At 36.9% G+C, this 17,719-nt stretch overlaps 1 protein-coding gene across 1 annotated transcript; it reads left to right on the forward strand.

The window, feature by feature from the left end:
• Nucleotides 1-98: 98 nt before the first annotated feature.
• On the forward strand, nt 99-17,447 carry actr3 (actin related protein 3). The gene is made up of 12 exons (XM_051905323.1): nt 99-307; nt 1,351-1,406; nt 3,588-3,712; nt 6,671-6,781; nt 7,423-7,518; nt 9,298-9,405; nt 10,969-11,112; nt 11,190-11,363; nt 12,585-12,677; nt 14,032-14,157; nt 14,251-14,334; nt 16,685-17,447. The coding sequence occupies exons 1-12, from the start codon at nt 264-266 to the stop codon at nt 16,778-16,780; spliced, it is 1,257 nt and encodes a 418-aa protein (XP_051761283.1). The 5' UTR covers nt 99-263; the 3' UTR covers nt 16,781-17,447.
• The last annotated feature ends 272 nt before the right edge of the window (nt 17,448-17,719 follow it).

The following is a 17,719-nucleotide window of genomic DNA, read 5'->3' on the forward strand; positions in this document are numbered from 1 at the left end:
AAACAAACAATCTCTAATAATGTACTTTGGAAAAAAAAACAGCGTTCTTCTGGCATTTGAACAGCCACGTGTTTGAGCCGCTCTGCCCCGCCCATGTCATCACTGTGTGACGCTCGCGGCCGCTCTAGGGTGCGCGCTTTCTTCTGTGATTGAATGCGGAAGTGGAAAAACGCTTCCCTTCGCGTTTCCGGGTTCCGCCTCGCGCACAAACGGAGCGACTGATCATTCGTACCGGGAGCTCACCGGCGCTTTAACCACTCGATATGGCCGCTCGGTTACCGGCATGCGTTGTGGATTGTGGCACAGGGTGAGTAAATCAAGCAATCTGTCCGCTGCTAACGAAAACCGGCGCGAGACGCGCGTGCACTGGCGCTCCTGCACGGATAACATTCTCCTGCTGAATGGGTGTTTTCCGTTGATCAGCTGCTGTTTGGATTTTGCGATATTGGATTTTTCCAGCTCAGAGATGCGCGATAACTGTCATGAAATCAGTTATTTGAGCATGAAATGTTACTCGAGCTGATTGTGTGATGCTGAGCATACAGACGCGCGGAACGGCGAGACGCGCCGCTTTAACGCTCATATAACATGTTATTTTGCGGAACAGACCGCCTAATATGATTATATCAATGATAAAAATTTAAAACTAAAAGAGTTTGAAAAGCAGGGAAATGATTGAATCTGTTGTGTTTTCTTGTGCGCATGCGCACAGCTGCTTCCTCTTCCTTTACTTCCGTATTCTTGCTGCGGCCTTATATGGGCAAACACAGAAAAACACGAAATCCTTTTAATATACGTAACTTGTATTAAAATAAAATACTGAACATACACGAATGTGTAAATAATTATAACCGCAGTTCTGTATCTGTTTTGATTCTGTCGATCTGATCAGAACAGATCGACAGTGTTAAGATGGTTTGACATGTTGAGACACGAAACTCTACAACACTCTTCGATTTATGTGTGATTAATTGATTGATTAATAAATATTTTTTCTTAAATGCAAAAGGTTCGTGTGTTGGTTTATGGCAGTGTATTTATCGTGAGAAAAACCGTGTCAGTGTGTGAGATGTTGACATCCTTCAGGAAACGAAAGCGGTTTGGAGTTGTTTTGATTTTAAAGAAAAATGTATCTTTGATTTACGAAGACATTCTGAATAAAGTGCTCATCATAAAGAAATATGATACTGACAGAATGAATTGTTCATTGGGTATAAATTTGACCCGTGGTGTTTGTTCAGTGTTTGATTTATTTTGATTTGCAGCTTTAAAACCTGCTGCTCTCCAACCAGGAACTGCAAAATGAGAAATGAATGAATATGAGCAGTAATGTGTGTGTTTCTGTTTCAGGTACACTAAACTGGGATATGCAGGAAACACGGAACCACAGTTCATCATTCCGTCATGTGAGTATCTGTTCTTCTGTGCTGATGTCTGTAGGGTGTTTTGGAAATCTGTAGTGTGCTAGGCTGATATCGGTTGTGTACTAGGCAGGCAGATGTCTGTAGTGTGTAGTGCACATCTGTAGTGTGCTAGGCAGATGTCTGTAGGGTGTAGCGCACATCTGTAGTGTACATCTATAGTGTGCTAGGCTGATGTCTGTAGGGTGTAGTGCACATCTGTAGTGTGCTAGGCTGATGTCTGTAGGGTGTAGTGCACGTCGGTAGTGTACTAATCAGGCAGATGTCGGTAGTGTACTAATCAGGCAGATGTCGGTAGTGTACTAATCAGGCAGATGTCGGTAGTGTACTAATCAGGCAGATGTCGGTAGTGTACTAATCAGGCAGATGTCGGTGGTGTACTAATCAGGCAGATGTCGGTAGTGTACTAATCAGGCAGATGTCTGTAGGGTGTAGTGCACATCTGTAGTGTACATCTGTAGTGTGCTAGGCTGATGTCTGTAGGGTGTAATGCACGTTGGTAGTGTACTAGTCAGGCAGATGTCTGTAGGGTGTAGTGCACATCTTTAGTGTACATCTGTAGTGTGCTAGGCAGATGCCTGTAGGGTGTAGTGCACGTCGGTAGTGTACTAGTCAGGCAGATGTCTGTAGGGTGTGGTGCACACCTGTAGTGTACATCTATAGTGTACTAGGCTTATGTCTGTAGGCTACGTCTATAGTGTGCTAGGCTGATAGATGTCTGTAGGGTGTAGTGCACGTCGGTAGTGTACTAATCAGGCAGATGTCGGTAGTGTACTACACTAATCAGGCAGATGTCGGTAGTGTACTAATCAGGCAGATGTCGGTAGTGTACTAATCAGGCAGATGTCGGTAGTGAACTAATCAGGCAGATGTCTGTAGGGTGTAGCGCACATCTGTAGTGTACATCTGTAGTGTGCTAGGCTGATGTCTGTAGGGTGTAGTGCACGTTGGTAGTGTACTAATCAGGCAGATGTCGGCAGTGTACTAATCAGGCAGATGTCGGTAGTGTACTAATCAGGCAGATGTCTGTATGGTGTAGCGCACATCTGTAGTGTACATCTATAGTGTGCTAGGCTGATGTCTGTAGGGTGTAATGCACGTTGGTAGTGTACTAGTCAGGCAGATGTCTGTAGGGTGTAGTGCACATCTGTAGTGTACATCTATAGTGTGCTAGGCCGATGTCTGTAGGGTGTAGTGCACATCTGTAGTGTGCTAGGCTGATGTCTGTAGGGTGTAGTGTACATCTATAGTGTGTTAGGCCGATGTCTGTAGGGTGTAGTGCACATCTGTAGTGTGCTAGGCTGATGTCTGTAGGGTGTAGTGCACATCTGTAGTGTATATCTATAGTGTGCTAGGCTTATGTCTGTAGTGTGCTAGGCAGATGCCTGTAGGGTGTAGTGCACGTCGGTAGTGTACTAGTCAGGCAGATGTCTGTAGGGTGTGGTGCACACCTGTAGTGTACATCTATATTGTACTAGGCTGATGTCTGTAGGGTACATCTATATTGTACTAGGCTGATGTCTGTAGGGTGTAGTGAACATCTGTAGTGTACATCTATATTGTACTAGGCTGATGTCTGTAGGGTACGTCTATAGTGTGCTAGGCTGATAGATGTCTGTAGGGTGTAGTGCACATCTGTAGTGTGCTAGGTTGACGTCTGTAGGGTGTAGTGCACGTCTGTAGTGCACAAGCTTCTGACGGCTGTAGAAATGCTTTTAGGAAGCTGAGTTTGAGTTCATTCTCAGATAGAAGCGTCAGAAACACTGAGATGAACGTGAATGTTTGAAAGCAGCTCCCAAAGCCAGTTTCTATCATTTTGTTTAGGCTTCTTCTTGTTAGTACAAATTTTTCTAGTGTTTTATTGGCTTGAAATTGCATTTTTACTTCAATCTCAAATACAATTAATTGGAAAAAACAGTCATCGTTATGATAATCCCATTTTAGCGTACTCCTGTTGCGTCAGATATTTCTATTAGCACTGGATCTGAGTAATCGCACATGACTGGAGAGCTCATTGGTCGAAAGATGTAAAATCATCTCACTATCTTCAACACACGCTCAAAATAATCCTGTACTCACGTCAGCGCTCAGTTCTCTTTACTTCCTCTTCATGTTTGACTGAAATATGATTATCTCACGCTTCTCATCGTCTTTTTCTTCTGTCAGGCATCGCCATTAAGGAGTCAGCGAAGGTTGGCGACCAGGCTCAGCGGAGGATGATGAAGGGTGTAGATGACCTCGACTTCTTCATCGGAGACGAAGCCATCGATAAACCCAATTACGCCACCAAAGTGAGTAAACATTCATGGGAAAAGGTGTTTTTGTAGGTACACTACTGTTCAAAAGTTTGGGGTTGGTAAGATTTTTTTTTTAAAACATTTTAGAAAAAGGTCTCACCAAAACTGCATTTATTTGATCAAAAATATACATTAAAAATTCTGAAATATTATTACAATTTCAAATAGCTGTTTTCTATGTGAATATATTGTAAAATGTAATTCATTCCCGTGATCAAAGCTGAATTTTCAGCATCATTACTCCAGTCTTCAGTTAACAGAAAGTTTAAGGCACAATATGTAACTTTTCGCCACTAGAGGTCGCCTATTCAAAACAAAGGCATAGCTTGATGACGCTGAGAATAAAAATGAATTTGTCAGACACAGGAATTAATTCGATGTGACCCTCACGGTGCATTATGGGTATTCTCTAGCCAATGAGCATACATCGGTTGTACACTCGTTATTGCGGTGCATTGTGGGATTGAATGAGTGCACTCGATAACGTCCACTATGGACACCACTACAAATGGCTGTCCCCATAAATAGTGCACTATTTAAGGGTGTAGGGGGTGATTTCTATGGAAGCCCGTTTCCGCCACAATTGAGTAAAAAAAATATAATTCTGTAAGTCATAATAATGAGAAACTTCTACGCATGCGCAGAGCAGCGGAGCAGAAGGGCGTGGCACGCTAGCGACATCCGCTGGTCAAAGTCTCGTAAATGCGAGAACAGCAAACATGGCACGTTGTGCAAAACAGTTGTTTTCGTTAGACTGCACTTTGTAGATTACTTTATCTATAGTATCATTAAATAACATCGGTTATTATAAATTATCAGTATATCTTCAAAACTTTTCCATGCGCACGAGAAGGTGGAACGCAAAAGTGGTTTCCGTCGTAACGGTGGAAACTGTTGCATGAACGCGACGGCTTACAAAACTATCAGATTAACGAAGGAATATGACATGTATTCGTTAAGTTTAAGTGCAACGTTTTCATAAAATGTGTGGGTTTATGTGTTAACGTTAACACGTATTTCGCGGATGAGTCTAGGCTATTTGATGTGCAGGTTTGCCTAGACAAGGCGCTGGAAAGCTTTTCTAATATAAACCGGGTCCTAAAGCACTTGCCCAGTCATAAACCTTCATTCCAGTGATATTCCTACAGAAAACACCTTTTAAGATGTTTATGACTCATTAGAATGTATGCAAAAGACAGCTTTCCAGGTGAAGCGTTCTTTAACAGACTTGGATATGTAGGTGTGTGCTGTCTTATTCCTCTATCTGTTTGAAATCCATGGATCACCACTCTGTGTTTCTGCTTGTTCATACACAAAAATACAAATGAATGTTACAAATGAATAAACGACTATATCCCGTCTCATAGGCTACTGATAATTTATTAATAATTTATCTATAATAATTTAATGATATTATAGATTACACTTTTGCAGAACGTGCCATGGTTGCGGAGTTATCGCATTTGACCAGCGGATGTCGCTAGCGTGTCACTGCTCCGCTGCTTTGCGCATGCGTAGAAGTTTCTCATTATTATGAGCAACTAAGTCATTATTACGAGAAAGTTTCTCATTATTATGAGAAAGTTTCTCATTATTACGAGAAAGTTTCTCATTATTATGAGAAACTAAGTCATTATTACGAGAAAGTTTCTCGTTATTATGAGAAACTAAGTCATAATTACGAGAACGTTTCTCGTTATTATGAGAAACTAAGTCATTATTACGAGAAAGTTTCTCATTATTATGAGAAACTAAGTCATAATTACGAGAAAGTTTCTCGTTATTATGAGATACTAAGTCATAATTACGAGAAAGTTTCTCGTTATTATGAGATACTAAGTCATAATTACGAGAAAGTTTCTCGTTATTATGAGATACTAAGTCATAATTACGAGAAAGTTTCTCGTTATTATGAGAAACTAAGTCATAATTACGAGAACGTTTCTCGTTATTATGAGATACTAAGTCATTATTACGAGAAAGTTTCTCATTATTATGAGAAACTAAGTCATTATTACGAGAAAGTTTCTCATTATTATGAGAAACTAAGTCATAATTACGAGAACGTTTCTCATTATTATGAGATACTAAGTAATTATTACGAGAAACTTTCTCGTTATTATGAGATACTAAGTCATTATTACGAGAAACTTTCTCATTATTATGAGATACTAAGTAATTATTACGAGAAACTTTCTTATTATTATGAGAAACTAAGTCATTATTACGAGAAACTTTCTCATTATTATGAGAAACTAAGTCATTATTACGAGAAACTTTCTCATTATTATGACTTACAGAATTTTATTTTTTTTACTCAATTGTGGCGGAAACGGGCTTCCATAGATTTCAGACACAGCCTTAGTGACCCTAAAGTTTTGAATGTTAGTGTAGTTACAAAACGCGATACAATCAGGTTCTGGTCCACTAGTTTGATTGGTTAAGAGTGATCATATGTTTATTTGAACACATGGTTTGTGACGTGGTTTGTGTTTTCATTAGCAAGAGTGAAAATCACATTTCTGGCCATAATGTCAAATGAACGTCTTGTTATAAAACATATCTTATTGGACTGTTGTGATTTTAATGCAAGTAGATGATGATTTTTTTTTTAAGGACTTGTTCAATAAAATCCTTCCAGAAAACGTGTTAGAATTTTTATCAAATGTAAATGTAATTTAAATCTGTTGTACTTCTCTATTTTATTTTGTTTGGTTTTACTTTATTGTATTTATACAGCTCCTGTGTAACTGCTCTTGCTATGAAAATAGCTTTTAGTTGCTGATATCGCATTAGTTTATACTTATAGACTGCATAATGTGATCTGGCACTCATACCGAATCAGTCATGTGATGAAGACCTGTGGCTTGATCGCAGCCTTGATGACGAAGTTTTGAAAATCCGTTCCTCCAGACGCATACATGATCTCTGAGCGTGTGTCTGTCTCTGCAGTGGCCCATACGGCACGGGATCGTGGAGGATTGGGATCTGATGGAGAGGTTTATGGAGCAGGTGATCTTCAAGTACCTGAGGGCCGAACCAGAGGACCATTACTTCCTACTGGTGAGTAAACCTTAACTTATACGTTGCTGCTCATGTGATTATCTTGTCCTTTAGCACCATGACATGTGATGCAAGGAATCTTTTCCATGTTAATCAGAGTATTTGTCCTAACTAGCCTCGACGATACGTGATGATTCTATTAGAAATGTTTTTTATTTCTGCAATGTAGTGGCTGGAAAAACAACATGCAAACTATGACAATGATAATCTCAGATAATGTTTATGTGCTTCATTTAATGTTAAAAGCATCTAATGTGAGGTTGAATATTATTTTGCGTGACATTTTATGGCCACAATGGATAATTCACCTCAGATCTTGTAAATTAAGTACAGGAAACCTGAACATTTAAACTGTTAACAAGCAAGTCTGTTCTATGACAAAGATTGTATCAGAAAGACTCTGCCCACACGCTCTTCTGATTGGCTGTAATTTCTCAAAACAATATTTTCCTCATAATCGAAGAAATGGAAACCATTTCAAATAGAATCGCATTGAGGCTGGTTAGGACAAAAACTCTGATTAACATGGAAAAGATGGCTTATAGCGCATGAAGCATGTGGTTAGGGTGTGTTACTCTACTAGAGCAACTAAAATGTTCATTTGGATGCATCACTTCCTGCTGTTGGTTTCTCTGTTGCAGACTGAACCGCCTTTAAACACTCCAGAAAACCGCGAGTACACGGCTGAGATCATGTTTGAGTCCTTCAATGTGCCAGGGCTGTACATTGCTGTGCAGGTATACACACACACACACACACACACACGCACACACACACGCACACACACACACACACACACTAGAGCTGCACGATTCTGGATGAATCGAGAATCACGATTTTTTTTTGTTTAAAATAGAGATCACGATTCTGACTGGACAGCTAAACAAAAATAACGTAATTTACTAGAGGTTCTGACAAAATGTTAATTGCTGCAGTCTATTTAAAATGTTAAAATCTGATGAAATGATTCAATGACTCACTCATAAAGACTTCACTTATTTCAATACTGGATGAATCAGCATTTTTAAATGAATCTCTTGAATGAATGATTCATCATTCATACATTTTTTAGCAGTCACTTGTCACCACCTACTGGCATAACAATGTAATTGATACAATATATTTAAATTTTGAAGTTGTATTTGAAGCGTCAAGTTACTTTCAAAAGGTGATTTACTCTATTTTGATCATTACTGAAGACATCAGTGTTTATATCCGAACTATAAACTTTTATCTCAGTACTTCTGTGATAATAGGAATTATTGTAAGACAGAAATAATGATACTGTGATGTTGAAAAGACTGTTTGTTTCATATCTATTCATGACAACGGCTCTCTCTGGATCAGAACACAGATCCGAATGTTCGCTGTCATCGTACTTGTCAAAGCTTTAATAATTGTAGCTGAATTGCTGTCATTTAAGAATAAGGTCACAAGTTTAAGTTCGCTTTATTTCTAGAGCACATTTAAAATGGCCGCAGGCAGACCAAAGTGCTGTACAACAACAAAAAACCCACACAAATTAAGCAAAAAACTGCTAAAAACAACAACAGAAAAGGAAGGGAGGGAGGGGGGTATGTAAGTATGTAATTAGTAAATACTAAAAGCCAAAGAGAAAAGATGAGTTTTAAGGCAAGATTTGAACTCAGATAAAGCGGAAGCCATTCTAATAAAATTAGGAAGATTGTTCCAAAGTGAAGTAGGTTTGTCAGATAAGAAGGTGCTAGATTATTTAAAGATTTATACACAAGTAGTAAGATTTTATACTCAATGTAGGGATCTCAGGAGGGGCGTAATGTGATCGAATTTTTTATGTACCTTCAGAAATCTAGCTGCAGCATTTTGGACTACTTGTAGTCAAGAAATTTGGGTCTTTGAGATGCCATAATAGAGGGAGTTGCAATAGTCCAGCCGTGATGTAATGAAGGCATGGATTGATTTTAGAAAGAGAACGAAGACAGAAAAAACTTGAACCTACAACAGTGCTGATTTGTTTGTCAAATTTCAAGCAGTTGTCAATTACCACACCCAGATTCCGCACGTGGGGAGAGATAAAATAATTTAAAGACTCAAGATCAATTTGATTTTGTGTTCTAGAGTCGAAGGGCTGAAAACAATAACTTCTGTTTTATCGGTGTTCAAGAAAAGAGAATTTTTGGAAAGCCATGATTTAACATCGTCCAGACACGCTGATAGAGTATTAAGAGCACCGTTGTTTTTCCTAGTTACAGGCAGGTAGATTTGCATGTCATGGGCGTAACAATGGAAGGAGACGGCATGTTTCCTAAAAATGGAACCCAAAGGAAGTAGATATAGAGAGAAAAGAGTGGGTGCTAAAATAGAACCCTGAGGTACACCACAAATTAGATTGCCTAAAGAGGAAGTAATCACGTGAGTGTTTGAATCAAGATCACAATCTTTTAACGATTAACCGTGCAGCTCTAACACACACACACACACACACACACACGTGTCAGTGTTTATTGTGCTTGACTGATCTTGTGTGTGTTCGTCAGGCTGTTTTGGCTCTAGCAGCATCATGGACATCTCGGCAGGTGGGTGAGCGAACGCTGACAGGAACCGTCATCGACAGCGGAGACGGAGTTACTCACGTCATTCCAGTGGTACGTCACACACATGCATTACGGAACAACCAATCTCTCAGATGTGCTGTTTTAACTCTGAATGATTCTGTCCACGTCAACAATGTTTGACTCGTGTCAGTCCTGAGAGCTGGAATATCATGAGTGCCGTTAATGTGTGCCGGTATTCTGTAATATGATATCATGGTAATGAACAATATTGTTATCGTGGACTAATTCTACAATCTTTATTACAATTTTGTTTCCATTTTTAGAGTGTTTTTTCCCCCTAAGCATTCTAAAAATGGAAAGATGTTAAACAAACAAGTATTTGGTGTTTATCAAACAACACCAAATACTTAAAAATTTGAAATTTATTTTCAAACATTTATTTACATTGAAACATTTACATTTGTAATCTGAACTAAAACATGCCAGAAATTCCTTATTGTTCTTTATATTTAATCTGTTTAAAACATTTGTTTACTTGATACATTTTTGTGTATTGTTTTACTGCATTTAAATTTTTAGCATTCATTTTATTATATGGAAAAAAAATTGTTCTTAAAAGGATAACACTTATGTTTATGTAACTTAATTTAATATCATGGTAAAAGTTTTAGCAATTATAATGACACACTGCAAAAAAATTGTTCTTCCTCAGTATTTTTGTCTTGTTTTCCAGTACAAATATCTAAACATAAATCAAGATACATTTACATGAAGTAAATTATTTAAGATAATAAGTCTTGTTCAAAGAAAAATGTATCAAAATTGAGTTTTTGCTTAAAACACTGTAAACCCGAATAAGTTGGCAAAACTCAAATTTGAGGCAATCACTTAATTTTAGCATTTACTCTTCCTTTCAAGTGCCATGGGCAATGCATGCTGGGAAATAGAAATCCCAGCCCATTTTCAGTTAAACTTAAGTTCATCTAAATTAAAATAAGTTCATAAAACTCAAAACAATGAAATAGTTCAGTTTACTTAAAATATATCAGTTCTGTGAACTTGAAAGAAAAAGTGCTAAATTTTCATAAAAGTTAATTATTAATTAAGTTTATAATTTATATTTTGTCATACTCAAACCAATTAATTATTTTGAAAGTTAGGGTTTACAGTGAAGAACAAATATCTTTCAGTAGAGTAAGAAAAATAATTTTATTTTCCCTTTGAATTAAGTTTATTTTTCTGACCTCGTTGAGAAATATTTTTACTTGTTTTCAGCATAAACTCACTTTATTTTGATGTATTTTTCAGTAAACAAGACTTAATATCTTCAGTCATTTTGCTTCTCCAGTAAATGTATCTTGATTTAAGAATGTTTAGATATTTGTACTGGAAAACGAGACAGAAACACTGAGGAAGAACATCACATTTTGCAGTGAATGAAAATTTGATACCGTCACAAGAGTTTCATGTAGTTACTGCAGCCAAAATGCGTTCAGCTGTGTTATTTTGATGTGTATCTGTCTGAGCAGCGGTTTGTGTTTCCTACTGTGTTTTGATCCTGTTGAAGTCGATCTACAGACTCACGGCCGCTTCTCTACAGAATACAACAGAGCAGGAAAGATAAAAAAGTCTTTGCTTTGATTGGATTGACAGGCGGAGGGCTACGTGATCGGCAGCTGCATTAAACACATTCCCATCGCGGGCCGGGACATCACGTATTTCACGCAGCAGTTACTGAGGGAGAGAGAGGTGGGCATCCCACCGGAGCAGTCGCTGGAGACCGCCAAAGCTGTCAAGGTGAGTGTGAACATGTTTGTGATGATCACACAAGCGTCTCGTCCTCCAGACTCTGAACGTGTCTGTCTGCTGTGCAGGAGCGCTTCAGTTACGTCTGTCCCGACCTGGTGAAGGAGTTCAACAAGTACGACACAGACGGGTCCAAATGGATCAAGCAGTACACCGGCATCAACGCCATCAGCAAGAAAGAGTTCACCATCGACGTGGGATACGAGCGCTTCCTGGGACCTGAGATCTTCTTTCATCCTGAGGTTTGCACATGCGCACAGACACGTTTCTATTATTGCTAATAAAGACTAAGAACACTATAGGTTTGTGTACTAATATCTAGGAATGCGAGATATATCGGCCACAATATCGGTATCGGCCGATATATAGTCATTTTTAATGTTATCGTTATCGGCCCGAAAAAAAAATTTGGCCGATAAATATTGGATTATTTCCTTCAGCTGAGACTCTTCAGATGTACACTGTTCACCATGATGGTTTTAAATTGCTTGAAATATGATTGAAATCACTCCAAAAAGGAAAATACAGTTCATTTCAACACGTGCAGCGACAGTCTGTCATATAGGCTACATAATATTATAATGAGAACATTATAATTGTGTGTTTAGGACATGGCTTTTAATGGTGAGACTTTTGTTTTTGTAATCAGGCTCTCAAAAATTATACAAAAATTTGGATTTAGATTTATCAGCCAATATATCGGTTATCGGCTTTCAAATATAAAGAATTATCAGCTATCAGTATCGGTCAAAATGTTCATATCGGTGCATCCCTGAATTAAAGGTGGACTGGTAATGAATTTTGCCAATTTCAGTACATACAGTAGTGGCCAAAAGTGATGTCCGGCCTTGGAAAATTTACATCTTCACTCTTTATTCAAAAATTATTCAAAATATGTTAAAGATTTTCTAAGCATATTGTGTAGTGCTTGGAGTCGACTGTTTTATTTGTGATGATAACACAATGAAACATGCCAAATTGTGCCAACATCATTTTTATCCAGACTGTCATACACAGAAATTATGAGCACATGCAAAAACAAGAAAGAACCAATGAAATATTAATAACTGATTATGTTGTAGTCAATGTTTGCTTTTTCCAAGTTTAGTGTTTTGTTCTTCCCTCATATTTAAAATATTTTGAAAATATTGAACATTTTCCTCATATTTTGATGGTTTAATTGAACTTGTAGGGTCATTATAAACAAATGACTCCTCTGAACATCACTTTTGGCTAGAACTGTAGGTACAGCTTGAGTATATTAAACATGTTTGATGATAAGTAGTATTAAGTAAAATAATCAGATACATTATTTAGATTTTTTTGGGGAGTTGTTCTGTAGGGACATACTGTATTAATTTGATTTGTGCAGTTCTTAAAAAATGTCTTAAATTTGATATTAAAAATAGTCCGCAAACTGCAGACTCACACAGCAGCGTCACACACTCTGTTTCCTCTTTCAGTTTGCTAATCCAGACTTCACTCAGCCCATCTCTGAGGTTGTCGATGAGGTCATTCAGAACTGTCCAATCGACGTGCGCCGTCCGCTCTATAAGGTCAGTAATGTTTCTCTGTGCTGACTGTGCGGGTCTTAAAAACTCTTAATTCACCCTTCCACAAATTAAGGCCTTAAAAAGGTTTTAAATCAGAGCAGAAAGTCTTCAATTTATAAAGTCTTGGATCTACACTGCAAAAAAAATGTATACAAAATATCCAAACATTCTTAAATTAAGATATATTTACTGGAGAAGCAAAATGACTGAAGATATTAAGTCTTGTTTTCTGAGAAATTGAACAAAATTAAGAGAGTTTACACATATCTATCAATTGGCTATGATTTCCTTTTAAATTGATTTTTTTTTTTTCTGACCCCACTTGCAGATATTTGTTCTTGTTTTAATTATAAACTTAATATCTTATGTTGTTTTGCTTGTATGTTGATTTAAGAATGTTTAGATATTTCTACTGGAAAACAAGACAAAAATACTGAGGAAGAACATAATTTTTTGCATTATAATACAAGTTTACATATTCTAGTGCCTGGTAGCAGAGGTATTCAAGCCTTCAGCTATTTCTTTTTTGCAAACTTAATAATTAAAAAGTAATGGAGATCTGTTGGAATTTGTATTTTCAAACTCTAGAGTATTGCTAATACAAAATGTCATGTGTTTCTCCCTATACATTTACATTTAGAGAACATATTGATTTATTGTGTTCCCTTCAATTTATTCCTTAAAATTAATTTAATTGGTCTTTATAAAGTCTATCATTTTAAAACCTGCAGAACCCCTGATATTGACATGTTCCCTTCACTTTATTCCTTATGTTTTCATTACTTGGTCTTAAAGAGGTATTTATAAAGTCTTAAGTCTGTCATTAAACTGCAAAAAAATATTTTTTTCTTCAGTATTTCTGTCTTGTTTTCCAGTAAAAATATCTAAACATTCTTAAATCAAGATACAGTTACTTGAGAAGCAAAATGACTAGTATTAAGTCTTGTTTTCTGAAAAATGTATTAAAATGAGTTTGTTTAAAACAAGAACAAATATCTGCCAATTGGGCCAGAAAAATAATCTTATTTTCCCTTCGAATTAAGTGTATTTTTCTGACCCCACTGGCAGATAATTGTTCTTGTTTTAAACACTTAATCGCTCAATTTTGACACATTTTTCATAAAACAAGACATAATATTTTAAAAGGATAGTTCGCCCAAAAATGGAAATTCTGAATTCTGAATGAATAAATTTTTATTCTGCTGAACACAAAGGAAGGTATTTTGAATTATCCCTCTAAGTCATTTAGTTTCTCCAGTAAATGTATTTTGCTTTAAGAATATTTAGATAATTGTAATGGAAAACAAGCCAAAAATACTGAAGAAAAACATATTTGAACGCGTGTCCTCTTTTGCAGAACATCGTTCTGTCGGGCGGCTCCACCATGTTCCGTGACTTCGGCCGCCGTCTGCAGAGAGACCTGAAGAGAACGGTCGACGCTCGTCTGAAGCTCAGCGAGGAGCTCAGTGGAGGAAAACTCAAGGTCCCGTTTAAAGATCAACATCAGCGTCAGTGTGTTTAGAATGAGAAATTACCCAAACTCAATATGTCCTCTGCATCTCTTCTGCTCTCACAGCCTAAACCCATCGACGTTCAGGTCATCACCCATCACATGCAGCGATACGCCGTGTGGTTTGGAGGATCCATGCTGGCGTCAACTGTAAGTCTCTCTCACACACACACACACACACACACCTTATATTATTTTTGGTGAAATATTGATATATTGAAAAATAAAATATTAACACTTTACTCAGCCATTATGTATAATGCATTATAAAGGTATTCATAATGTACACTTTAATGCATTGTCTTTTGATAAATAATTTGAACCAAAGTTAAATGCATTATAATATTTGCAGATTCCTTGTTACATCTGAAATTGGTTGTTTGCCACGTGTTTTAATGCATTATGCTTTTTAAAGGCGTAACAAGTATTATAACTGTGGTTACAGTTATTCGAGACCATACAATGCATTACATGGCATAATTAATGCATTAAAAATACTTTTATAATGTTTTATAATATATATATATATATAAAGGCTTTAAGTAAAGTGTTAGCGAAATATTTTATTAGCTTCTGCCAAGATGAAAGAACAAGTTCAAACTAGGTGAACATTTAAGGGATAAAGTACAGTCATGCTGCTTATTACGCAGCTTTTGACCACATAAAAAATTATGGGGACGAGAGGTATTGATTTGAGATGAAACTGTTCTGAAATCTGTTTATTAGCCTAATAATCTATTAGTGTACAAAACAATTGGTGGTGAAATAAGATAAACACAGCAACAATATTACTATTAATACTGAAGTCCGCTGATTTCATTTCCAAAACAAACGATAAATATAACAGAGACGCAAAATGGCAGCAGCTGCATTTGTATGAAACAAGCCAGATACCCGGATGGGCGGTATGTTATTCAGCATTTCTATTGATGATGGTTGTTATTAATATATGACATTAAAAGTCAAAGATATAATGCATTAAAACATGCATTATGAATACCTTTTATAATGCATTATACATAATGGTTAAGTAAAGTGTTACCAATATTTCAACAAAAATAAAATAAGTAGCGGTATGTTATATAGCGTTGCTATAGACGACGGTTGTAATTAGGGAATAACACATCTCGGAATGTCGCGACTGACCAATCAGAGTTCAGAGAGGTGTTCCCGAGAGCCTTGTAATAAAAGGACAATAAGATAGGGCCAATAACAGAACCCTGAGGAACCTCACAAGTGACAGGCACTGTTGCTGAAACAAAGTTAACATACTTCACTGAGAATGCTCTATTTGTAAGATAAGATGCATTTGCATATCCAGTCATTCCTGATTGACTGGATAAGGATTAAGGATGAGCATATAAAAAAATATCTTTTACGCACAATTTCTGCCCAGTAAAATAATAATAAAATAAAAATATATATTTGTTATAAATAATGTCATTTTAAAATTGAATTTCCAAAGCTTTTCCAGAAATCAGACTTTTGAAATGAGGTTCCTCCATATATCCAAGTTTTCCTGGATCTTCAAAGACAAAAAACACGAAAAACTATTGGCTTTTCCCCCGTCACATATTTTAGTAATCATCACAAATTAACATTGAAAGCTTAAATGCTCAAAATTCATCCCGTGAAAACAGTTTTGAAATTGTTACAATGGAAACGATACTTTAAAACCTTTTCGCGGCTCAATTTCTGTGATCAATTTCAAATTTGGAACTTGGTTAGACGAGGCTTTGATTTTCTAGCAATTTTGTATAAAATAAAAAATGTTTAGTTCAGTACTTTTTTTACACTTTTACAAAAAAATTCCAAAGCATTCATGAATTATAGGCATTTCAGTTCAGATCTAAGCTCCTGCTGGTTTTAACAGGTTAATGCTCGTTTTGTCTGACTTGAAATCACGTCATCTAGTGAGTGAACATCTGAGAACGTCTGCTTTCAAGGGCTCATCTGACGAGGAATCTGACTTTCCTTGATCATTGAGGTTACAGTTCATTGTGCTGTGAAACATGCGTTCCAGCGTTCACTGTTACACATTCACGTATAGAGACACTTGTATGAATAACGGCCTCTTTTATTGCACAAGTCAGAGAGAAACCGAGCCGCTGTCTGCTGGCCTTATAATAATTAATCAATTAAAACGTCCTGTCTGTGAATCACTGTTCATTGGAGCGTCTCTGTGAGAACTCAATTACACTGATGTTTAATAATGACCCTCATTACATTCACACTGCGGGATGTTAAATCAGGGTCCCCGCGGGTACTTCATTTCAGTTTGATCAAATTTAAGACCATAAAAAGTCTTAAATGGTATAAAAAGTCTTAATGATCAGTCTTAAATTTGGGGAAGGAAAAACAGGAGTCGTGAAGCAAATTGATTTTTAAACCTCCAAATGTGATTATTTAATTAAATGTGAGTTTGAAAATAGACATTTTCATTCGGCCGGTAATGTGCATTCTTAAAATTTAAACAATTAAACTCTTTGTTTCTTTTCAGCCGGAGTTCTACCAGGTGTGTCACACCAAGAAGGACTACGAGGAGATCGGCCCGAGCATCTGCCGCCACAACCCTGTGTTCGGAGTCATGTCCTAAACTATCGCACACACGCACACTTATGGGATGGTAGGGTGCAGGTGCAGAAATGAGAAATACTTTTTCTATTGTTGGTCCCCTCAGAGTAGACATGTGTCCAACGGTGAAAAGACCCAACTGCTGGAAACATACAAACATAAGTTTTTGTTGATTTTTATCCCAGTGTAAGCAACCGAAACAGCTTCAGTCTTCAGTGAATGTGTGACAGCATGTAACTGAACTCAGATTGATGATGATAACTGGACCGGCATCATTATTGTCTTTGAGGTGTAAAGAATCACATGTTGAACTGTGTGTACGGCTCCATCCTGTCCTTTATTTTAATGTTTTATGACCCTTGACCCCTACCACATTAAAGCAAAGTGTTTCCTGCTCTACTTTGATACTTGCTTTCAATCTCTCAAATTTGTGACTAAAAAAAAAAAAATCCCATATACTGGATTTTCTTTGTCTCTTTCTTTATTCATGGCATTTTAGATACTCAACTGCTTTTACCTTCAGATGTCATTTATTCATGATTGCAGACCATTCATCTGAACATGTGCTTGAGTGGAATGATGATTGTGCCAGTATTAGCTTGTTTTGATAAAGGCAGATGACACATGGGTGGGATTTATAAGTGTAATGGTGAAACATTCCAATAAAAGCTCATGGTTTCTAATGAAAAGGCTCACAGGTGTGTTTGTGATGTTTGTCAGGGTGTTTTTGGGTGAGTAAATGATGACAGTTTTCATTTTTGTGTGAACTATCCCTTTAATAAGGTCTCAAAATGTAACCAAAAAACTTTATTCATGGAATTTGTTTCTGAAATGTTTTTGTTGGATGTCCATCTAACATTTTTGAAGTGTTTAACGAATAGTTCACCCACAAAAGGAAAATTCTGTCATTACTCTCATGTCGTTCCATATCCATAAGACTTTCATCCATCTTTGGAACACA

The sequence above is a fragment of the Ctenopharyngodon idella genome, chromosome 9 (genome assembly GCF_019924925.1).
Source record: "Ctenopharyngodon idella isolate HZGC_01 chromosome 9, HZGC01, whole genome shotgun sequence".
Classification (NCBI taxonomy): Eukaryota; Metazoa; Chordata; class Actinopteri; order Cypriniformes; family Xenocyprididae; genus Ctenopharyngodon; species Ctenopharyngodon idella.